General features: G+C 43.2%; 1 protein-coding gene across 2 annotated transcripts in view; it reads right to left on the reverse strand.

The window, feature by feature from the left end:
* LOC115088283 (heat shock factor protein 2-like) overlaps window positions 1-24,990 on the reverse strand; it is a 133,682-nt gene extending 108,692 nt beyond the window's left edge. Inside the window, exons 1-4 of one of the 2 annotated variants that reach the window (XM_029596410.1) lie at window positions 24,744-24,990; window positions 24,262-24,370; window positions 4,128-4,255; window positions 349-473 (exon numbers count right to left, since the gene is read on the reverse strand). In XM_029596410.1, the coding sequence (XP_029452270.1) occupies window positions 349-473; window positions 4,128-4,255; window positions 24,262-24,370; window positions 24,744-24,836 (455 nt within the window). In that variant the 5' untranslated portion in view covers window positions 24,837-24,990. The remainder of the gene's footprint in view (window positions 1-348; window positions 474-4,127; window positions 4,256-24,261; window positions 24,371-24,743) is intronic. The other variant, XM_029596409.1, reaches the window with a different exon arrangement.
* Between the last annotated feature and the right edge of the window lie 732 nt (window positions 24,991-25,722).

Genomic DNA, 25,722 nt, shown 5'->3' on the forward strand with positions numbered 1-25,722 from the left:
TTATGTTTAGGGCGTGAGTTCCAAAAAAAACACCATTCCAAAAAAAAAAAAGCACTTTCGTTAACTGAAAATACCAGTTTTTGAGAAGGATGTAGCCATATTTTAGTTTCTAGAGTCATGCCCCTTCCCCACACAACAAAAGATAATAAAACTCCATGCCAACATGCCCCACCATAAATAAAATGAAGTGCTAGCCTTTTTAAAGCTATTCTTGAGCAGTTGAGTGTTGACTAATGAGAACTTTTAAAGACTGATATCGCCTCGATATCACCTGCAACTGGTTTGAAATGGAGGTGTTCCTTTAAAGAAAGGAAGGGTTGCATGTTACTCTCCGATTACCACACATACCTTTTTAAGGATTCCACTGCAGATTCAACAATGTCCTGCCGCCCTTGCACTTGATGAATAAGCGCTAATATCTTATGCACATCGTCTGATCCAATTTTCCCATCTTCCAAACGAGGTAAAGGTACCTAAACATAGAGAAAATGTAGTTTAGTTTATTAAATTTGATTATACCGCCTTTCATACTACATGTCAAAAGCGGTTAAAATATAAAACATTAAAATACATCAATATCAAATATTTAAAAACAGAGACAACAAACATAAAAACCAACAACTTTAAAATGCATCCCTTATAATAGCACATAAAAGCACCAAAACATTCATCATATAAACATAAAAACATTAATACTAAAAGCAAGTGGTATGTAAAACCCATGATCTTCTTGACAATCCAGAGATACTGTGTTATAAAAATAAAAGACTATCACAATTAAAAGCCTGATTGAATAATCATGATTTGACTTGTTTCCTGACTTTGTAAGATAAGCATTTATCAGCATCAATGCGCACAGAGCTTGCTCTAGAAGACTGTGGAGCCCTTGAACACTGCATGCGGAAGTGCCTGTGCGCCAACAGAAAATTACAGGGCCGGAGTGGGGCTACCACAGTGGCCCAAGGATCGGGGCAGTCGTCCCCATTCATACCCCGACCCCCCACAAGGAGAGTGGAATTTTCTGTGGTCCATTTTAAGTGCCACTGAAGTATTTGCCTTCTTCCACTTTACAAGGAAGTCAAATAACCACCAGATTAAGGCAGTTAAATGTTTGCCTTGCTCGATGTTGTTACTGTTCAGAGAATCCCTAAAGCAGAAAACTACTAAGCCATTGTCTTGCCTCCAAAAATTACAAAAGGAGGAAAGCTGGTGGGGTATCAGGGTGAGAGGGGAGAAGAGTAAAGGAAGGAAGGTGCAGGTGGTGCAGTGAGAGTGAGGGGGAAATAGTCAAATATCTAAAAGATTAAATTTATTGTAGCTCATGCACAACAGAAAAGAAAACCTATTGGAGAAATTACCTGATAATTTCGTTTTCCTTAGTGTGTATAGGACCAATGGGTATAGTGTACTCCTGATAGCAGTTGGAGACGGATCAGATTTCAATCTGACGTCAGCCCTAGTACATATACCCCTGCAGGAAGTGCAGCTCTTCAGTATTCTCCTCGAAAAGCAATTGTGGATATATGCATGACTGACTAACTTGAATAACTTGATTAACTTGAATTGGTTATAGCTGGAGATCGCCAGTGCCCTCAACAGAGAAACGTCGACACCCGGTAGGGTGGGTGTCCTAATTGGAGGAAGCATGGCTTACCCGTGAATAATTCACTCTCGGGGATGTCGCCCGAGAATTCCATGAATGACGGCAGCCGTGGGTGGGATGCTGAGTCCATCTGTCTACACTAAGGAAAACAAAATTATCAGGTAAGTAATTTCTCCGTTTCCTAGCGTGTAGCAGATGGACTCAGGACCAATGGGATGTATAAAAGCTACTCCCGAACCAGGTGGGAGGCTGCCCGTGGCCCACTTGGTACTGCTCTTGCAAATGCTGTGTCCTCTGGAGCCTGAACATTCAGGTGGTAAAACCTGGAGAAGGTGTGGATGGAGGACCATGTCACCGCCTGACAGATCTCGGCAGGTGACAGCATCATGGTTTCCGCCCAGGACACTGCCTGGGTTCTAGTGGAATGGGCCTTGACTTGCAAAGGCGGCGGCTTGCCTGCTTCTACGTAGGCTGCCTTGATAACTTCTTTGATCCAGCGGGCTATGGTTGCCCGCAAGGCCGCTTCTCCTTGTTTCTTCCCGCTGTGAAGGATGAATAGGTGATCCATCTTTCGTATGGATTCTGACCTCTCCAGGTATCGGACTAGGAGTCTGCAAACGTTGAAGTGGCGCAGGAGGCGAGATTCTTCCAAATTTTTATACTCATCCGGCGATGGAAGCGAGATGGTTTGGTTGAGATAGAAGTGAGAAATCACTTTGGGAAGGAAGGACGGTACTGTGCATAACTGGATGCTTCCTGGAGTGAATCTGAGGAAAGGTTCCCGGCAGGACAGTGCTTGTAGCTCGGAGATACGACGGGCCGAGCAGACTGCCACCAGGAAGGCTGTTTTCAATGTTAATAGTCGGAGAACAGTCGATTCCACCGAGCCTTCCATCCCCCCAGGTAGCTGCCCAAAACGGGAAGGCCAGAAAACAGGAGGAGCTCTATTGCTCACATACCCCCGGGAGGCTGCCAATCAAAATCGCGGGCCCAACAAGACAGCGCGGCCCTATGCGGCCCGTGCTGAGGAGGAAGGCCTGGACGGAGAAAAATCGCGCGCCGGGCAGACTCTGGCAAAAAAATTCAAAATGGTGCTCCGGACCCCGGCGAACTCGCTAAGCGTGGCGAGATGCTTAGCGAGCGGCAAGAAGACACTTACCTCCTCCCCCAGACGCACCCCGGAGCTGAGGAAAGTAACATCTAAGCTCCCTGAACGGCCGCTGAAGCACAGGCCCCCCCCCCCTGCCCCGACTCCTCACCTCAGCTGAGAAGGCTGGCCAAACTGATCATCTCTCCCTCAGACTTTTTTTTTTTAACTTTATGGAGACTCTTCCTGCTGCAGAGGTTGAGGGAGCAGCTGAAACAGCTATGAGGGGGAGTAGCCAGGAGCCCCTGGCCTTCACCCCCTGAGCTGGCACGGGCGAAACCCGGGTAGGGGTATCTAACCCCCCAGATGCCTGGCTTCAACTGAGGGATGGCCCATGAAGGTGCCTAACACCTCAGGAAGCAATCGCAGGAAAAAGGAAAAAATTCTAACTATCTAACCTGAAAAAATGTACACAAAAAACACTAAGACTGCAGGTGTATCTCTAACCGTCTGCTGGAGTCAGAGAAATACTGAGGGACTCCAGGTGGCACTAGAGTATATTTGGCAGTGCCCAAAGTTTTGCTCTCTGACTCCATCTGCTGGTAGGGTTACACAACCCACTTTTCTGGACTGATCCTGGTACTTACAGGGAACAATACCTATCAACCATCATGCCTCTCATAATCCACAAATATCCACATATTCCCTTTTTCAGGGGCGGCCAATTCCAGTCCTCCACAGCCACAAAGAGGCCTGGTTTTCAGGATATCCACTATGAATATGTATGAGAAAGATTTGCATGCAATGCCTCCATTGTCAACTGTGATCTACTGAACCCCATGAAGCAGCTTCTAAACTATTCTGCAATACTGGAATACGAAGTGCTCATATGCACACCCCCAGCTTGTTATCTATTTTGCCACGTAAGGCGAGACACGCTCACTTATTTGTCTTTATTCCCTTATCACAACCACTGGCGAACATTGCAGAACCCTTTGCAATGTTTCCAAACTGTATCCTGGAGGCACATCTATCCAATCACGTTTTTAGGATTGCCACAATGTGTATACATAAGAGATTCACATATACTGGGTCTCCAATGCATGCAAATCTGTCATGTACATTCATTACAGATATCCTGAGAACCCAACTGGTTATGTGCACCTCCACGAGAGGGTTAAGAAACACTGCCCTATGGCCAAGAAAGCAGAAAGCAATCCCTTCCACAGCCCACCCAATGCATCTTCTGCTTCACCATTTCTTTCAGAAACTTCATGAGCCCAATTCAATCTACTAGAGGGAGTTCTTTAAATAATCTCTTCCAGGAGGCTGGCACACGGCTGATAGGACTAGATAGGGCCCTAATAATTTTTTTTTTAAACATTACCTGCAAGAAATCCTTCACTGTTAAGATTTATAGGTCACCACACCACTCACCTTCCTTTTAATTTTTGACAGTAATTCCTCCTGACCCTGCTTGAAAAAGGGATGCTGGTATTTGCCTGGACCATACCGCTCCTGCTTGGCAGAGCCGGATTCATCATGCATGACTTTACGAAAGCCATCTGAAGATCAAAACAAAAAAGTACTTCAACGTGAATTTATCTATATCAGATTGCAGCAATTCAGAATCAAGTGGAGCTGTCCTAATGTAAACAATCATCAAATATTAACAGCCTGCTCTTGTTAGTGAGCTACAACACAAGAAATGCCATACTGGCTCAGACTGAGGGTGCACAAAGTCCAGTATCCAGTTTCCAACAGTGGCCAATCCAGGTCACAAGTACCTGGCAGGATCCCAAATAGTACATGGATTCCATGCTGCTTATGCCCAGGGAAAAGTAGTGGCTTTTGCCAAGTTTGCCTGGCTAATAACAATCTATTGACTTTTCCTCCAGAAATTTGTCCAAACCTTTGTTTAAATCCAGCTATGCTACTACATCTTCTGGCAATGAATTACAGAACTTAACTAGCATTAAGTGAAAATATATTTTCTTCAATTTGTTTTAAATGTACTACTTAGTAACTTCATGAAGTGTCTCCTAGTCTTTGTATTTTTTGAAACAGTAAACAACCAATTTGCATTTACCCTTTCCACTCCACTCTTCTCCAAGTTGAACAGCCCTAAGCTCTTTAGCCTTTCTTCATAATGGAGCCATTCCATCCCCTTTATCATTTGGGCTCCCTTCTCTGTTTCTTTTCTAGTTCCACCATCTCTTGAGAATCAGTGACCAGAACTCTATTTATTTATTATTTTTATTTAAGAGTTTTTTATACCGAGGTATAGCTAGCAGCCTTCACTCCGGTTTACAAGTACAACAACCTATTACATTTCAGTAAACTGAGAAACAGAGAAACAAAAAACATCAAACTAACTTAATACATGTAAATTCAAACGTTTAAACAGGGAGTGTCAGTGATTAAACCATGTCTTTTCGAACTTAATACGTTCAGTGTCAAAGTCTTAATAGTGTCTTTGCATATCCGATAGAGGTTATGCATGGGATAATTTGTGTAATCTTAGCCAATACCATCTTTGAAAGTTTGACTGAATATCCAGGTTTTAAGCTCTTTTTTAAATAATTTAATGTTGCTTTGTGAGCTCAAGTGTTCTGGTAGTGAGTTCCATAACTTCGGTCCAGCTATGGATATGGCTCTGTTCCTTGTTGTGGATAGCTTGGCTAATGGGAGTGCTGGTATCTCTAGCTGTACTTTGCTTGCTGTTCTGGTCGTACGTTGCGATCTGTGTATGTGTAAGACATTGTCAAAAGCTGTGTTATCTGTTTTGTAGATTGCATTGTGTAGTATTGTTAGTAATTTGAACTCAATTCTTTTTTCTACTGGCAGCCAGTGTAGACGTTTGAGCATGGGTGTGATGTGTTCTGATTTCTTTTTGCCAGTTAGAACGCTCGCTGCGGCATTCTGTAGTAATTGAAGTGGTTTTAAGGTTACTTTAGGAAGGCCTATCAGGAGTGAATTGCAGTAGTCAAGGCTGGTGAGGATGAGAGATTGTAAGACGGTTCTGAAATCTTGGTGGTGAAGCATTGGTTTTAGATGTTTAAGTATTTGGAGTTTATGGAAGCCTTCTTTAGTTTTTGAAGAGATGTGCTTTTTGAATGTTAATTCACTGTCAATCCAGATACCGAGGTCTTTTACATTATCTTTAAGTTGTATGTGGATGTTGTCAATTTGGAAAGATGAGGTGGTTTTGGATCCCGGGTTTTTTCTATCGATTAGGATGCATTCAGTTTTGCTCATGTTTAGACATAGCTTTAGGTGGTTTAGCATGTTTTTTTATCGAATTTAGGTGAGATGCGGCTAAAATCAGTGCGTCTTCAGTGGTGGATGTAATTGGAATGAGGAGCTGTATATATCGTCAGCATACATGTAGTAGGTGACGCCTAGGCTTGATAGGAGTTGGCATAGTGGAAGTAGATATATATTAAAGAGGGTGGCCGAGAAAGCGGACCCTTGAGGTACCCCTGTTTCAAGGGGAATGGCTTCTGATGTGTTGTTGTTAATGGAGACTTTGTAATATCTGTCTTTTAGAAATGAAGTGAAATAGTTAAGAGTTTTGCCTGAGAGCCCTATGATTGCTAGACTGGATATGGGCTTTTTGTGGTCAACTGTGTCGAATGCAGCGGAAAGGTCGAGAAGGATTAGTATGTGACCTACTTTGTTATCACAGCTTCTTAAAATGTTGTTAGATAGGTTGAGCAGTAGAGTTTCTGTACTGAGGTTTTTCCTAAATCCGTGTAGGGTGGGATGTAGTATTTTGTAGTTATCGAGGTGTCAATTGAGTTGTTTCAGTACTGCTTTCTCTGTCATTTTCGCAAGTAGGGGTAGGTTTGATATTGGACGGTAGTTGTTCAGGTCATCTGGGTTCAAAGTTCTTTCTTTTTAGTATTGGTCTGATTGTCACGATTTTTAACTTGACTGGTAGCTCACCTTCTTCGAGAGATTTATTGATTATTGCTGCTACTGTTGGGGCTAAGGAGTGAGCAGTTTCCTTTAGCTCTCTTGTGGGGATGGTGTCAAGGTCATGGCGAGCTGGACTTATTTTCTTTACCATTTTTTCTGTTTCAGTGGAGGAGATAGGTTCGAAATTAGTCCATGGTGTTATGTTTGCTGTGGATATTTGGTTGTCTTTAATCGAGGAGTTGATGAATGTATCTGTTATTTTGACTATTTTTTTCTTGATGAATGTATCTTGGCTTATATTTTTGGATTTGGTTGTGTTGGAGTTGATGTTTTCAGAAATGAGGTTGTTCACTAAGTTGTACAGGTATTTTGAATTATTAGATGAGTTTTTGATCTTTTGACTGTAGTAGTCACGTTTAGTATTCAGAATCATTTTTTTTTTTTTTTATAAGCGGCTAGTTGCGTGCAATATCTCTCCATAAGCCAGCCAGAACACTAAGGTCCTCACAACTTAATTTACTTGAGGTTCCCTCTGTGAGATTAGCCCATTTATATAGTACAAGGGAAACAGCCTTCTCCATAGCGGCACCTAATCACTGGAATATGATTCCGTTTGATCTTCGATCGATTGAAGATGTTAAGAAATTCAAAACATCTTTCAAGGAATTTTTGCTCAATCGTACATACAATTGTTAATGCAAATACTTGAATAAGTCAGTGCCTTCAGTATTGAATATTAGATGAGACTTTATTTGGGGTTTTTTTTAGACAGTTAGAATTGTCATTTTTTATTACTCTGTTATTTAGTTTCTATGAAACTATATTGTTGGTTTATGTATTTTGTTTGTTTTGCTTTTATTATGTGTGTGCTTATTGTATATCGCCTAGGCCTAACAGTGTTAGGCGATTAATAAATTTTATAAATGAAATGAAAATGAAATGAAATGAAATCAGTGTCAAGGGACACTTGTCTTTTTGCCATTCTTTTTCATATTTCCTCAGGTTGGATTTCATGATTCTTAGTTGAGAGTTGAACCATGGGTTCTTTTGTTCAATGTGCCTCTTTAGCTGTTTAGATTTCTCCGGGTTTATAGAATTTGCGGTGTCTTCTGTAATTTGGAACCAGGAGTTGATAGCGTTATCTATATTTGAGTGGTCCAGATTTGCTAGTTGTTTTCCCAGTTCTTGTTGGAGAAGGTTGGTTTGGAATGGTGGTCTGTATTTGAAGGTTCGTTGTGACTCGTTTGTTGTTGTCGAGTTGTTGATGTTTGCTTTCATCTTGCATTGTAAGATGTAGTGATCGAAACAGGTTTGTATGTAATAGAGGTGTCAGAGAAATAGTTATTAGTGAAAATTAGGTCCAGTGTATGACCCGCTTTGTGTGTGGGGTTGTTCACTTGCAGGTTGCAATTTAGACGATAACATGTCGAGTAGGGTTTGGCAGTTTTGTGATCTGGGACTAGTATCAGTGTGAAGATTGAAGTCACCAAGGATGATGGTAGGTTTTTTCATACTGATGTTTGATATTAGGAATTCCAGCAGTGATGATATATCGTTATCTAGAAGCTTGGGCGGGCAGTAAACGAGGCATATTTGTAAGTTTTGAGAGTCAAAGAGATATTTCAAATTGTTTTGGGAGATTGTGTGGGATCACTTTCATTGAGAAATGTTTTTTTATGATAAGGAGCAGTCCTCCTCCTCTTCGGTACTTGCGAAGGATTCAAAAAGTGTCGTATGTATTGTTGTTGATTTGGTTCATTAAGACTTGATCGGTATTTTTGAACCAGGTTTCTGTTATGGTGATGAAATCGGGGTTTTTTTTCTTGTAGTATGTCAGATATTAGCATGTATTTTTTGGTTAAGGATTGAGCATTTATGAGAAGGAAGGTGAGACATAGTATGATTTTGATGTTTTTCATTAGTGGTATGTTTATTAGGTATCTGTGTCTTATCTGATGAGGCGTGTTGGTTGATGTCACCATCTTTGGTACGTCTGATGAATTTCGTTGCAGTTTTTAGATTTAGCTGGTGTAAGCTAGTAGAGAGTATGAGTAATGTAGGAGATGTTGTTGGAGATGTGGGAGTTTTACTAGAGCGGTCCAAGTGCTGTGGTTAGCTTAGGATGATTGCTGACGGTTGAGGTTTGGTAAGATGAGATGAGATCAGGATGCGTGCCGGAGTAAGCTTGAATGAGAACAGATGCGTGCTGAATGTCGTTTGAAGATATTAGGACGTGTGCTGGGTGAAAAGGTTTGATATGAGATCCTGATGTGTGCTGGAATATGCTTGACGGAATCCTGATGAGTGCTTGAGGGGGTTTTCTGATCTGAGTCTTGCTGGATGATGTTTGGTGATATTAGGATGTGTGTTGTGTGATGAGGTGTGATTAGTTTTATATATACCGACATTCAATCTGAGATATCACATATCCCCCAGAGAGCTTACAATCTAAGTTTCTTTTGTACTTGAGGCAATGGAGGGTAAAGTGACTTGCCCAAGGTCACAAGGAGTGACAGCAGGACTCGAACCCTGGTCTCCTGGGTCGTAGCCCACTGCTCTGGAACCCATACAGAAGTTTTATATCATCTTCAATTCTTTTCATAATAATTCTTAACACTGGGCCTGATTTACTAAGGCTTTTCTCCTATTCTGTGCCTATGGGAAACACGTTTAGTAAATTAGACTCATTGTTTGCTTTTTTTGACCGCCACTGCCCACCGAGTCAAGGATTGCAACATATTGTCCACGATGACACCTGGATCTTTTTCCTGGCTGGTGACTCCTAGTATGGAACCTAACAACAACATATAACTACAGTTTGGATTTTTTCCCGCTATGTGTGTCACTTTGCACTTGCTCACATTCCATTTGGATGCCCAGTCTCAAAGTTCAGCAAGGTCTTCCTTCAATTTCTCACAACCTGCTTGCGATTTAACCAGCTGGATAACCTGCAATGGCCTTCTAAAAAGAATAAAGTGTTGCAATCCATGATGTCCTCATCCCTGCATCAGGGTATGAACAATAGTGGATTACAACTCACCGTAAGCGATGCTATCAGCTATGCATCAGCATGGAAGTCCTGTTTTATACTTAGCACCAGTCTAATGGCTCAGTGGCAGTGCTACATGATGCTATTGAAGATGAGAGTTTGTTTCAGGATCTCAGCTTCTGCTTCTCGCCATGTAGCTGAGTATTCATCCCTGAAAGCCCCAGAGGGAAAGTAGTCCCTACCATTGCACAAGGGCAACACACCTAGTGGTCAAACTCAGAAAGTACGTGTACTGGAGGAAGCTTCGGTCTATGGTCCCTGCCCGAGGAGTATTGCAGTGATGGTAAAAGTACATGAATCAAGAGAGAAAAATAGGGAGAATTTTAAATATCTGAGAAGACACAACTTATAAAAACCCACCCCTAAAATATGATGTATTTGTGGACGAAGAGTCAATTCAGAGTCTAATAAAAAACCCAAATTCCAGACAACAGGTTTAAAAGGCAAATCCTTTTCCAAAAATTTAAAAACAATATTTTGTTTTGCAAGTAATGAGATTTCCTAGCAAAACAAAAGTTCAGTTTTCAATGTTTAACATGAGATGATTTTTATACATCCAACCATTAATTACATGATGACCTTCAACAACCAAATTTAAAGTTGTTTCTAGGGAAACTGCAACAGGAAAATATAATTGTATATCATCTGCATACATTCTAAATATAATAGAATGCTGATCTAATACGGTACACAATGAAAACATATGTATGTTGTATAAAGCTGCCAACAATACTGACCCCTGTCACACCCCAGTGAGTACTGTAAACCAAATAGAGGAAAGGTTACCAAACATAACTTGTTCTCACTTATCAAGATATGATTCAAACCAATTGTATACTGCCTGCCCCCCCCCCCCACACACACACACACACACTCCCAGGCCCCTTTAAATGATGCAATAAATTGTGATGGGAGTCTGTATCAAAGCCTGAAGAAACATCCAGGAATAACCAATTACAGCCCTTCCTCAATCAAATTTGCTCAATAAAAAATTAATCATAGACACCAACAAGGTTTCAGTACTGGGTTTCTCTCTAAATCCACACTGAAATGGGTGCAATATGTGATTTTTTTTTAAATAAATTAGCAAACTGACAAACTAACTTTTCTTAGATATAGGACGATTACTAGCAGGAGAATTTTTATCTAGATTACCTCATTTGAGGACTGGACGAATAATGGCTCTTTTTAACATAGAGGGAACCTGTCCCTCAGATAGTGAGCGATTATACAAAAAAACCAAAGTATCCAGGAAATCATCTCTTAATAGATACAAAACAGGGAAGGACATGAATCAAAGTACAGAAAGAATTGTTGAACTGCAACATAATTTTCAACTTCAAGAACCAACAAGAGAGGGAGCTATTTTAGATTTTATTCTTAGTGGAACGCAGGATTTGGTGAGAGAGGTAACGGTGGTGGGGCTATTTGGCAACAGGGATCATAACATGATCAAATTTAAACTAATAACTGGAAGGGGGACAACAAGTAAATCTGCAGCTCTAATACTAAACTTTTAAAAGGGAAACTTTGATAAAATGAGGAAAATAGTTAGAAAAAAAACTGAAAGGTGCAGCTGCAAAGGTTAAAAGTGTTCAACAGGCATGGACATTGTTTAAAAATACAATCCTAGAGGTGAGGTCCATATGTATTCTACATATTAAGAAAGGTGGAAGGAAGGCAAAATGATTAACATCATGGTTAAAAGGTGAGATGAAAGAGTCTATTTTAGCCAAAAAAAATCCTTCAAAAATTGGAAGAAGGATCCATCTAAATAGGATAAAACATAAGCATTGTCAAGTTAAGTGTAAAACATTGATAAGACAGGCGAAGAGAGAATTTGAATTGAAGTTGGCCATAGAGGCAAAAACTCATAATAAAAACTTTTAAAAATATATCTGAAGGAAGAAACCTGTCAGGGAGTCGGTTGGACCATTAGATGACCGAGCGGTTAAAAGGGCTCTTAGAGAAGACAAGGCCATTGCAGAAAGACTAAATGAATTCTTTGCCTCAGTGTTTACTAATGAGGATGTTGGGGAGATACCAGTTCCGGAGATGGTTTTCAGGGGTAATGAGTCAGAAGAACTGAACGAAATCACTGTGAACCTGGAAGATGTAGTAGGCCAGATTGATAAACTAGAGGAGCAGCAAATCACCTGGACCGGATGGTATGCATCCTAGGGTACTAAAGGAACTAAAAAAATGAAATTTCTGATCTATTAGTTAAAATTTGTAACCTATCATTAAAATCATCCATTGTACCTGAAGACTGGAGGGTGGCCAATGTAACCCCAATATTTAAAAAAGGCTTCAGGGGCGATTCGGGTAAGCCTGACTTCAGTGCCGGGAAAAATAGTGGAAACTATTCTCAAGATCAAAATCGTAGAGCATATACAAAAAGAAGGTTTAATGCAATACAGTTAACATGGATTTACCCAAGAGAAGTCTTGCCTAACAAATCTGCTTCATTTTTTTGAAGGGGTTAATAAACATGTGGATAAAGGTGAACCGGTAGATGCAGTGTATTTGGATTTTCAGAAGGCGTTTGACAAAGTCCCTCACGAGAGGCTTCTAAGAAAACTAAAAAGTCATGGGATAGGAGATGTTGTCCTTCCATGGATTACAAACTGGATAAAGACAGGAAATAGAGAGTAGGATTAAATGGAAAAGGGTAAACAGTGGAGTGCCTCAGGGATCTGTACTTGGACCGGTGCTTTTCAATCTATATATATATATGATCTGGAAAGGAATACGATGAGTGAGGTTATCAAATTTGCAGACCATACAAAATTATTCAGAGTAGTTAAATCACAAGCAGATTGTGATACATTACAAGAGGACCATATGCAAGACTGGAAGATTGGGCATCCAAATGGCAGATGAAATTTAATGTGGACAAGTGCAAGGTGTTGCATATAGGGAAAAATAACCCTTACTGCAGTTACATGATGTTAGGTTCCATATTAGGCGCTACCACCCAGGAAAAAGATCTAGGTATCATAATGGATAATACTTTAAAATCATTGGCTGAGTGAACTGCAGCAGTTAAAAAAGAAAACAGAATGTTAGGAATAATTAGGAAGGGAATGGTTAATAAAATGGAAAATGTCATAATGCCTCTATATCCCTCCATGGTGAGACCACACCTTGAATTCTGTGTACAATTCTGGCATCTCAACAAAGATATAGTTGCGATGGAGAAGGTACAGAGAAGGGCAACCAAAATGATAAAGGGGATGGAACAGCTCCACTATGAGGAAAGGCTGAAGAGGTTAGGGCTGTTGAGCTTGGAGTCGAGACGGCTGAGGGGGGATATGATAGAGGTCTTTAAGATCATGAGAGGTCTTGAACGAGTAGATGTGAATCGGTTATTTATAATTTCGAATAATAGAAGGACTAGGGGGCATTCCATGAAGTTAGCAAGTAGCACATTTAAGACTAATCTGAGAAAATTATTTTTCACTCAACGCACAATAAAGCTCTGGAATTTGTTGCCAAAGGATGTGGTTAGTGCAGCTGGATTCAAAAAAGGTTTGGATAAGTTCTTGGAGGAGAAATCCATTAACTGCTACTAATCAAGTTTACTTAGGGAATAGCCACTGCTATTAATTGCATCAGTAGCATGGGATCTTCCTAGTGTTTGGGTAATTGCCAGGTTTGGCCTCTGGAATGCTGGGCTTGATGGACCCTTGGTCTGACCCACATGGCAATTTCTTATGTTCTTAAATGTGTCCCATAATACAGGATCTTGAACCAATGAATTTAAGTTAACCGCAAACTCATTACTCCCTTTGACTAAGCCGGTGGAGAAAGACATCATACTATGTAAATTACCAGTCAAAGACTACTTTATTAACCAAGAAAGATACAAAATCATGGGAAGAAAATCCTATTGGACATTCAACATTCAGTGGACTATCATTTTCTTTACTATTTTAAACAGATCATGTAGATGGTTCAGAGATTTTAGTAGTTGGGAAGTAAAATATTTTTTTCTAGTTGCATCAAATAATTTCTTATAACTGTTCCTAGCTTGAAGATATTGTAATTGTGTTGCTTTAGACCAGTTTTCCCTCCATTTCTTTCTTGTTTTCTCATAGCCCTTTTACTAAGAACTAATGATTGATCGAACCAAGGGTCTCTTGTATGGGCCCGTTGAAAATCGCTTACATACAACCAGTGCAACCTTATCAGTAACTGAACTTAGAGCTGAATCAAAAAATTCAGCCAGTCCATCAATGGAATTCTAATCCAGTTTATCCTTAGCTTCCATTCATTCTAACTGAAATAAATTATGATCAACAGGTACTCGGAATTTCCAGACACTTGTCTCAGGTGAAGCCTATACATTACTTCCACTCAAGTCGCTGCTTGCACTCTTGTGGAACGAGCCCTCAAACTCTTTGGGAATGACAATCCCTTATCTACAAAAACTGCCCCATGACCTCCTTAATCCAGCACACCAATAATGCATTTGATGCTGCTTCTCCTCTCCTCCCAGCAAACAGTACAAAGAAATGATCCAACCTTCAAAAACTATTCATGACCTTCAAATAATGCAAAAGCACTCTACTCACATCTAAGAGACGAAGTTGAACATACTTCTCCCCGCATTCCTCCCTATTAAAACACAGACAAACTATCTGACTTAAATGAAAGGGCAAAACCACCTTTGGAAGAAAGGAAGGCAGTGTTCAAATCCTCACTATCTCATCCGAAATGAAAAAAGTTATTTTTGGTGGAAATATGCTCAGCCAGGCAAATTTCAGAGTTGCAGGCCCTTTTAGGCAGAGAACCTTTCTTGATCATTTCGGATGAGATAGTGAGGATTCGAACACTGCCTTCCTTTCTTCCAAAGGTGGTTTTGCCCTTTCATTTAAGGCCTAAAATTCTAGCATTTCCCTGGATCTAAAGATGGCTTCTTCAAAATCAGACATATAGTCTTGACAAGAAAGTAAAGTTTCTAGATGAAATAAGTGACTGCTTTATGGAGTAACTGGTATAAGATCAAATAAGAGGGGGAGTTATTTTAGATCTAATCCTTAGTGAAACACGTGATTTAATGCAAGGTGCAGTAACGTTGGGGCCACTTGGCAATAGTGATTATAATGATTAATTTGACTTGATAACTGCAATAAATGCAATAGCATTTAATTTTCAAAAGTGAAATTATGACAAATGAGAAAAATGGTTAGGAACAACTACAAAACTTAAGACTTTACATCAGGCATAGATGCTGTTCAAAAATGTCATCTTGGAAGCCCAGACCAGATGTATTCCATGCATTAAAAAAGGTGGAAAGAAGACCAAACAACTGCTGGCATTATAGCAAAAAGAACATCTTTCAAAAAATGGAAAAGGGATCCAAATGAAGACAATAGGAAACAGCATAAGCACTGGCAAATTAGATGTAAAGCATTGATACGGAATGATAAGACAGAATTTAAAAAGAAGCTTGCCAAAGAAGCACAAATTTGTAAAATTCTTTTCCAGGTATATTCAAAGCAAAAAGCCTACATTAGAGGACTGAGGGGTAAAAGGTGCATTAACAAGGGAAAAAGTCATAGCAGAGAACTTAAACAATGTCTTTGCTTCAGTTTTAACAGAGGAGGATCCATGTTTGTGTCAACTTTGCCCTCTCTACTAAAAACAAACGATAGGTTTTGTGATGTGAACATCTAACCTGAGACCACCAGATCATTTCACATCAGTTACCAAACAGCATTTAAATGGAAATCATTTTATGTCATGCCAGACATTCTGAATTTGAGCTAATATCTCTGAAGCTCCATAACCCTATGGCAGTTCCCCTGTCATCTTGTCTTCCAAGCAATTCCATAGTTAGGAGCAGTACACAGATTATCCAGTAACCAATAGAGAGAGGCTGTGATGAAGGTGGACCACCAGAAAGAGATGTAAAAAGCATCAGAAGATAAGCTGGGCAGAGCACATGACAGTTCTGAAAAATGTATCACCTTTTCACAAACATAATGCCATTTTTATCTCCACCACACAATTTGCCTTTTTGCAACAAAATATTAGTAAAAAAGCAAGTCTTCTCTTCACAGTAAGTTTAATACAAAGAAATTATTTTTTGGCTAAATTAATCATGTTAACACATTAGCACAAGCTAAACTACTTAAAATACCAAGCTGTCCATTTCTTGACTTTGAGTTCTCTTTTAGTCCATTGCCGAGGTTTTTCTTTTGATCTTACCATACTTTCTTCTTTATATTTTACATTAATCCACTCTGACTATTCATACTGTACCTTTACAATAACAATCCATTTAAGACAGCACATTTACTGATGGTTAATTAAACAATTCCTGATGGACAGAGCATTATTTCCCTAGAAACAAACATTCAGAATGAAATAGGATGTTTATGATCTATTTATTGTAATTGCCAAGAGAATTAACTAAAGCATTGTGTTGGCACTGCTCTCTTAACTCCACTTGCTCCTAAGAATCAAAACCATTATTGAAGAAGTCATGCAATATAGATGTTTAATGTTAATTTAGCATGTTAAAAAAAACCATGAGAAATGTACATATTTGCAGACACATATACAAATACAAAGGAAATTTAGTTTCTTATCTGATAATTTTCGTTCCTGTAGTACCACGGATCAGTCCAGATTCCTGGGTTTGCCCCCCCCTAGCAGATGGAGACAGAGCTGTTATCAAAACAAACTCCGCCTATAAATAGGCTGGTGCAATCTACAGTCCGGCAGTATTACTCAATGTCAAAGCAGAGTGGAACTCTCAAAACCATCTTAACTATATACAATAAAAGAAACAAACCGGTCCACTGAACCCTTCTGAGCCCTGAACCTTGACAACCAGTTGAGGCCAAAAAATTCAAATCTTTGCTGATCTGAAATAACAAAACACTTAAGAAATGAGCGGACTCTCTTTCTTCCATGCCTCTGACGGGCGGAATTCTGGATTGACCCGTGGTACTACAGGAAAGAAAATGATCAGGTAAGAAACTAATTTTCCTTTCCTTGTATGTACCCGGATCAATCCAGACTCCTGGGATGTACCAGAGCTTTCTTACCTGGGATGGGATCCGGAGAGGCACGCTTGAAGCACTCCCTCTCCAAATCCTCATGGATCTGGAGCCTAGACATCCAGTCTGTAATGTCTCGCAAAAGTATGCAGGGATTTCCACGTAGCCACCCTGCAAATCTCCTGCAATGATACTATCTGACACTCTGCCCAAGACGCTGCTTGTGAACGAGTAGAGTAGGCACGCAGACCCGTAGGAAGGGATCTACCACGAAGGAGATAGGCCAAACTAATAGCCTCCTTTAGCCAACGAGCAATAGTAGCTTTGGACGCCTGCTGTCCTCGTTTAAGACGATTCCACAGCACAAAAAGATGGTCAGTCACATGAAACTCATTGGTAACCTCTAGGTAATGCAGCAAGGCTCTGTGAATGTCGATCACAGCCAAAGGATCCAAATGGTTTAACTCCGTGAAGGCCGGCAGCTCCATCGATTGGTTGACATGGAATGAGGAAACCACTTTCGGCAAGAAAGACAGAACCATCCTTAAAGAAATGCCTGAATCCAAAATCCACAAAAAGGGTTCCCTACAGGAAAGCACCTGGAGTTCCGACACCCTACGAGCCTATGTAATGGCCAACAGAAAAATCACCTTTAAGGTAAGATCTTTTAGAGTGGATCTCTTCAAAGGCTCAAAAGGCGCCGAGCAAAGGGCAGTGATGACTAAATTCAGACTCCACGGATAAGGATGCCAAATCTGAGGACGCATGTGTTTTGCTCCCTTAAGGAAATGAACTACATCCGGGTGTGCCGCTAACGCTACACCCTGGATGGAGCCACGCAAACAATCAAGCGCTGCCACCTGCACTCTGAGGGAACTACATGACAAACCCTTAGAAAGACCAGATTGTAGAAAACACAGAATATCCGACACCGAGGCCCGGGTAGGCGCGACCTCTCAGTCCAAACACCAAGACTCAAAAACTTTCCATACTCTAACATATGTGAGATTGGTAGAAGTCTTACGCGATCGGAGAAGCGTAGCTACTACGGCCAGTGAATAGCCTTTGCGACTTAACCTCTGCCTTTCAAAAGTCATGCTGCTAGACAGAAGTGATCGACTTCCTCCAAACAAACAGGCCCTTCATGCAGCAGGTCTGGGAGAACTGGAAACCACAGCGGACCGTCCACAGCGAGATTGAGATGGTCCGCAAACCAGGGATGTCTCGGCCATTCTGGAGCTATCAGAATGACCTCCGTTGGATGGATCTCTATCCGCCTGAGCATTTTGCTGATCAATGGCCAGGGCAGGAAGATGTACAGCAGAACCCCGGTGGGCCAAGGCAGTACTAGGGCATCTACCCTTTCTGCTCCCGTCTCTTTGCGATGAGTGTAGAACCGCAGCACTTTGGCATTCCGAAAAGTTGCCATTAGGTCCATGCCAGGCGTGCCCCATGCATCGCATATGAGTTGAAAGGCGGTCTCCGCAAGCGCCCATTCTCCGGGATCTAGGCGGTAACGACTGAGAAAGTCTGCCTGCACATTGTCCACGCCGGCGATGTGAGACACTGCTATGTTCACCAAGTTTTGTTCTGCCCAGTTGATCAATTGGCGAGCTTCTATTGCCACTGGTTGACTTCTGGTTCCTCCTTGGCGATTGATGTAAGCCACCGTGGTCGCATTGTCTGAGAGAATTCTGACTGAATTGCCTTGGAGGAGACTATGGAACGCTTGCAACGCCAACCATACCGCCCTGGTTTCCAGTCGATTGATCGACCAGAGCGATTTGACGGGAGACCAAAGTCCTTGCACCGATTTCCCTCGGCATACTACTCCCCAACCAGAGGAACTGGCAACCGTGGTGACTACTGTCCAGTCAGGCCCCTCCAGGGGAACCCCTCTGGTTAAATTGTCCGTCACCAACCACCAATCGAGACTGGATCGTGCTGCCTCCATAAGCGGCAAAGGTAGATGAAAAAGCTTGGAGACTGGGTTCCATCAGGAAAGCGAGGCGGACTGTAAAGGCCTCATATGAGCAAAGGCCCAGGGTACCAGTTCTAATGTTGAAGTCATCGACCCGAGAACCTGTAAATAATCTCTGACTCTGGGTGGGTGCCTGAGCATTAAACCTCTTACTTGAACTTGCAGCTTGAAGATGCGTTCTGTAGTAAGAAAAACTCTGCCCTGCTGAGTGTCGAACAGAGCACCCAAATAATCCAACAACTGAGTAGGCTCCAGTCGGCTCTTGGCGAAATTGACCACCCAGCCCAGCGATTGCAGGAGCTGAAGTACTCTCTGAATCGCCTCCTGAGCAAGCGCTTTCGATTTCGCATGAATCAGCCAATCGTCCAAGTAAGGATGCACCAGCAACCCTTCCCTGTGGAAATGGGCTGTCACCACCACCATCATCACCTTGATGAATGTCCTGGGCGCTGTGGCTAGACCGAAGGGCAGAGCCCAAAACTGAAAATGCTGATCAAGTATCGAAAACCGAAGAAACCTCTGGTGGTCTGACCGAATGCCTATATGAAGATTCGCTTCCATGAGGTCTAAGGATGCTAGAAACTCTCCCTTGTGCACCGAGGAAATGACTGACCGGAGCATCTCCATGCGAAACCGGGGGACCCGGAGACATCTGTTTACTCTTTTCAGATCCAGAATGGGCCGAAAGGATCCCTCTTTTTTTTTTTTTTTTTTTTTGGCACTATGAAGTAAATGGAGTAATGGCCTTTCCTTCTTGCCTCCGGAGGCACTGAGACAATGGCCCCTAGTTGCAGAAGTCGTTGCAAAGTGTCCTGCACCGCTCTTCGCTTGGGAGAAATTAGAAATCTTATTCTCCCCCAGAGATTGGATCATATCTTCCAGGTCTTTACCGAAAAGTAGTTTGTCTTTGAAGGGCAAGGACCCAAGCTGTGACTTGGAGGAGACATCTGCCGACCAGTTTCTCAACCAGAGGAGCCTACGAGCTGAGACAGCTGAAACCATGGATCTGGCCGATGTGCGCAATAGATCATGTAGTGCATCTGCGCTGTATGCCACCGAAGCTTCCAGACGACCTGCCTGGGCCGCCTCTTCATCCGATCAGACGGCGTTAGTTTGCAACTGCTGAATCCAGTGGAGACCCATTCGTAAAGCGAAATTGCTGCAAATAGCCGCACGCAGTCCCAGTGCTGAAACCTCAAAAATCCTTTTAAGTTGCACCTCCAACTTCCTGTCTTTCACGTCCTTGAGCACTATAGCGCCAGTAACCAGGATCGTGGTCTTCTTGGTAACAGCGGACACTGCCGCATCTACCTTGGGTACTCGAAGCAGCTCTAAAGCATCCTCTGGCAGAGGATATAGCTTGTCCATGGCTTTACTCACTTTCAATCTCAGGTCCGGGGTATCCCATTCCCGGAAGAGCAAATCTGTAGCTGAGAAATGAAAGGGAAAGGAAGAAGCAGGAGACCTTCAATGCCCAGTTCAGCTAAAATAGAAGCAATAAGGGAACCCAACTCTTCCTTTCTAAAGAGGTGCACCACCTTAGGGTCATCCCCTTCCGCAGCATGCGCCCCACACATTGTGCCTTGATGCTGTAAATCAGGGTCTACATCCACCCCCTGTGGGGGCTTGGGCTGGAGGTCTGGATCATAATCCTGACTAAAAGTATCCATAGTAATCTGGGGAACCCCTGACCGATGGAGACGCTTAGGCTGAGCAGGCTCCGCACCTCAGAGGTAGACCGTTTCTTAGCAAGGGCTTAGAACTTTGAGAAATTACCTTTTTACCAGATTGCAGCTTCCCTAACTTCCTCTCCTTGTGAGCTTTATGAAGCAACACAAATTGTGAGGAAAAAGAGGAGGCCCCCTCGTGGCTATCCTCCATTGTAAGGGAATTAGGCTGTAAAAGTTCCCTGTCCGTTGGGAAACCTTGCTGGGGAGAAACTGCACTAGACACAACCCTGAATGACTGGGAAATGTTCCCCCGTTCCTGGGATCTGATCAGCCTCAGAGTGAATTGCAGCAGACGTCCCAACCGGGACCCGGGCAGACTTTGATTTAACTAGTTTTGCCATTTTCATTTTTTTTTTCGGCTCCCAACAACCCCTCCCCCCCCCCCCCCCGGGATGCAAGCCAAGCAAAGGCCCTCCCTGGAGAGCCACGCGCGGACCGACCGCAGGTGCAGAAAACGGACGAATGTGGCATCGAGTCGTGACAGGAAAATAAAGACAAAATAAATTTTAAAAAAATTCAATGAAAATTCAATGAATAAACAGCAAAATGAAAGGCAAATACTGCACTGCGACAAGGAGTGAAGGAGAGAGAGCCGGCACGGGAGAAAACTAAAGCAAAACTTTTTTAAAATTATAAAACTTGCCCAACAGTGGTCCAAGGTGCTGATTCCTTTGGGTGGAGTGGGTCTCCCCGGTGTCGCACCCAAGCTGCTAAGTAGATAAGTAGGGCCCTCGACCCTGTGAAGCAGCTGCCTCAGACCAGTGGGGGATGGTTCTCTCAGAACCTAACAACAACCTGGGAGGCTAACGACCACTGTGCTGCCACAAGCTCCTTTCTTTTATATTCTTTTTAAATAAAGCTGAAATAATCCAGAAACAAAAGACAAAAAAGTCCCCTAAACTAACTAAACATAAAAGATACCAACTAAGCATACAGCCCAGACTGTAGGTTTTGCACCTCCACCATCTGCTGGAGACAGAGGAATACTGCTGGACTGTAGGTGGCACCAGCCTATTTATAGGCGGAGTTTGTTTTGATAACTGCTGTTCTGTCCCCATTAAATGGGTACATATTGTGTTTATGTAGTGCAGCTCACCTGTGTTTGCCACAGCCCCTTCCTTCCTAGTAATGTGACACCTTATGTAACCCAGCTCAATAGTCTGAGAGCCCTGCTTTAAAAAGGGAGTATGCCTTTAACATATGCCCCCTACCTTCAGGTTCCCTCCTGAGTCACTGGGTCCAGGGCTTCCTGCTATTGGTTCACGCCCTTAGCTCAGCCTGAGGAGATTTTCTCCGTACTCATTTCTATTACGGTGGTTTAGTTCCAGCCAAGCCAGCAGCAGACATACATGCCTGTAACCGTTATCCAAGAACAGCTTTTTACGTTCTGCCCACTGCTTCATTAGAAGACTAATCAGCCTCAACCCCACGTTCTCTTTCCCTGCGTCCCTCGAATCTATACCTTCCTTCCCCTGCCTTCTCCAGCTGCAAGGATCTCTGTCTGTGTCACAGAAGTTTGAAGCATCTCTCGTAAGTAGTTATGAATTAGCTTTACAATAAAGATTTCAAACAAAGATCTTTGTGTGAGGACTGATTAGGTGGAACGTTGGCTGCTTTGAATGAGGGAACTTAGAAGTTTCTGTGAAACAAAACAGTAACAAAAGCTGTACAACTGCTCTGTCTCCATCTGCTGGGGGGGGGCAAAACCCAGGAGTCTGGACTGATCGGGTATGTACAGGGATCATGTAATAAAAGAATCAAGCAATAACTAACACAACCAAATTACGAATATAGCTGAATATCAGGCCGATACAGTAAGGAGCGGTAGGAAGAGCTGCGTTAGTGCCAGGCGCACCCGCGTTTGCCGCACGCACAGTCCGGCTCACCTACCGCTCGATACTGTATTAAAATCGCATGCAAATTCAAGCCACATCCAACACGCGTCCATGAAGCGCAATCCATTTTACTGCATAGGCGCCTTATACAATGCCTATACAGTATCCTGGGTGTGCTGGTACCTGTCATTTCAAATGTCATTTGAAATGACAGGCACCAGGAAGTGGATCCCAACTTTAACCAAAGAAAACCTAAAAACCTAAAATCCCCTCCTCCCGAAGCGACGCGACATGTAAAATATGTAAAACCTAAAACCCCCTCCTCCCGAAGCGACTCGACATGTAAAATAAGAACATAAGAACACAAGAAATTGCCATGCTGGGTCAGACCAAGGGTCCATCAAGCCCAGCATCCTGTTTCCAACAGAGGCCAAACCAGGCCACAAGAACCTGGCAATTACCCAAACACTAAGAAGATCCCATGCTACTGATGCAATTAATAGCAGTGGCTATTCCCTAAGTAAACTTGATTAATGTGTGAATAAGTGTAACCAACTTACTTTTTGTTTCTTTTTCAGCCCTTTCAGCCTTCTCTGCCATCCTCCGGAGGGGGCAGCCGGCGGCGAAAGCGGCTTCCAGCGGCCCCCGCCGGCGAAGACGGACGAACGCCCGCCCGAAGTGCACGGGCGCTCAAGCCAGCGAAAGCACATGGACGGGCGTGCATGACGTACGCCGTGACGTCACGCACGTTCATGTGCTTTCATTGGCTTGAGCGCCCGTCAATTTGGGCGTTCTAGCCAGCGAAGCGCATGACGTCACGGCGTACGCGCTTCACTGGCTAGAACGCCCAAGCCAGCGAAGCGCATGACGTCACGGCGTACGCTTCGCTGGCTAGAACGCCCAAATTGACTGGCGCTCAAACCAGCGAAAGCACATGAACGGGCATGCGAGATGTCACGGCATACGTCACGCACGCCCGTCCATGTTCTTTCGCTGGCTTGAGCGCCCGTGCACTACGGGCGTGCATTCGTCCGTCTTCGCCGGCGGGGGCCGCTTTCGCCGCCGGCTGCCCCCTCCGGAGGACGGCAGAGAAGGCTGAAAGGGCTGAAAAAGAAACAAAAAGTAAGTTGGTTACACTTATTCACATATTTTACATGTCGAGTCGCTTCGGGAGGAGGGGATTTTAGGTTTTACATATTTTACAAGTCCAGTCGCTTAGGGAGGAGGGGATTTTAGGTTTTACATATTTTACAAGTCCAGTCGCTTAGGGAGGAGGGGATTTTAGGTTTTCTTTTGGGGGAAAGTTTGCCGTCTACCCTTACCCCTGCCTCTAACGCAGGGGTAGGGGTAGGCGGTAAATTAGCAGGTTAAACGTGTGGCTACACTGCAGGTTAAAAAGGCGATAGTCGGGGCGCGCGTTACTGAATGGGGGGGAGAATAGCTAATCCGATCGTTTACATCTCATATACATGCCACAGGCGGAAAGGGGTACCCGTTGATTTAAAGAAGCGGTAAGGATGGGTTAAAAGGGATAGTGAATCGCGGGTTGGGCTAACGCGGCCAAATTATGAGTAGAAAGCGGGTTAGAAGCAGGGTAACCGCGGCCGCACTTTACTGTATCAGCCTATATGTAAACACTGGCAATTCTGTCAATTGCGTGGGTAAGATTTGTTGATCATGGCTGGAAAGCCTTGGTACTTTACCCATTTGAATGGTCTTGAAAGTAAAAAGCACACAGCAGCCAAAGCCTGGTCCCTTATGCTGTTTTGTTTTGTTTGCAGAGTCACATGTATAATGGGAACAGAAATACCTACAATACCTGAATGTAATCCACTTTGAAGTGCATGGAAAAGCAGAATATAAATAGTAAAAGGTCGTTCTTGTGGTAAATCTGTTTGGACCGGGCCTGATGGGGGGGACGGGACACTCCTAAACACAGTTTTCTAGGAGCCTAAAGCAACTAATCAGAAAACCGGCAGCAGCAGTGAAGGGAAAGGAAAGTAAAGGAGATCACCGATTCCAAACCCACCCCAGCCACTTACACCAATTCAGCTGCCGGACGAAACTGGCCATGTTGTTGTGCTTGAAATGTTTCGGCAGTATATTCTTGGCGAAACTCTCCTCGTCCAGCACGATAAAACTGTAGCCATTCTAAAAAAATAATAATAATAATAATAAAAAAAAAGTGTGCATAAATAACAGTTTTAAAGAAGCGACGGCAAACAATCGTTTTGGGTCTTGGCTTTTTTTTGTTTATTAGTCTCCTAATAAGATGACTGGAAGGAGCAGCAGCACTTTGCAACGACGCGGCTCCCAGGGGAAAGCAAAGAGCTAAACTCACAGGAAAAGGGTTTTATTATTATTATTCCTATTCCTCCCCCAATCCCCCGGAACGTGAAAGGGAATCCGAGACGCAGATCGGCGGCCAAAACTCACGCCCACCAAACAATAAAACCAGCAAGCAGCCCTCCCCGTGAAAATAAAAAGAAGGAAAGCGTCTGCAAACGCGAGCAGCTGTGCGCACCCGGCTCCAGCAGATGTACTTGTCGGTCTTCGGATCCTCCACCAGAGCCCAGATCTTGGTCAGGAACTTGGGCACGCCGGAGCTGGGCTTCATGCTGCTGGGCTAGGAAAGGGCTCCGGCGGCCTCCTCCTGTTGCTGCTGCTGCTGCTGCTGCTGCAAGAGCGGCGTCCACCGCCAGCCGCCCCGCTCCCGGCCGCGCCCCCTAGCCCTGGAGGAGTGCCTAGCTCAGGCTCCGGGGACGCCGGCCCCAGCCTCCGTCCACCTTACTGATGTTGCGCGCTATCTCTGCAAACAGGAGAAGGGGAAGGTGGTGGTTGGTTTTCTGGCTTGCATTCTTAGGGTTATTATTATTATTACTGTAGAGGATTCCCGTTTCCTTTTGAAACATATTGTGGTCTGAATATGATTGTTATTGGTTTGTCGTTCAAATGGGCGCCTGGAATTATTGGGAACGTTTATGAACCCCCAAACAGTCCAAGAGCCCATTCCGGAATCATTACACCATAAGGCGCAAAAGGTTTTGTAGATCGTCCATTTACACCTATTATTGCAGCCAACAAACTGCCATCTGCAGCTGCATTTAAAGGTGACAGCCCCCCCGAAACCCCCTTCGAAGGCCTGATAATTACATCTTAGATGCATGGATGACATCAGTTAAACAATAGTTTATGGAATTCCAAAATGTCCCATCTGACCAATTATGTTATGCTTTAACCCCCCTTGGGCTATTTGCTCCTCTGCCCCTCTCACAGGATTTGGTGAGAGAGGTAACTGTGGTGGGGCTGTAACCGTCTCTTTTTAGTCAGTAAGGAGGTCCAGACAACTGATCCGTAAAGATAGACTTTTATTGCCAGCAAGATGCAGCTAAGACAAAGGCTCAGTACAACTGCATGCCCCTCCCCTCCAGGAGCAGACTCTTATGCACTTTACAGTTCTTATCTTTTACACATGCGTTCTAAGCATTGCTGAGCAAGCATAT

Source organism: Rhinatrema bivittatum, chromosome 3 (assembly GCF_901001135.1).
Source record: "Rhinatrema bivittatum chromosome 3, aRhiBiv1.1, whole genome shotgun sequence".
Lineage (NCBI taxonomy): Eukaryota > Metazoa > Chordata > Amphibia > Gymnophiona > Rhinatrematidae > Rhinatrema > Rhinatrema bivittatum.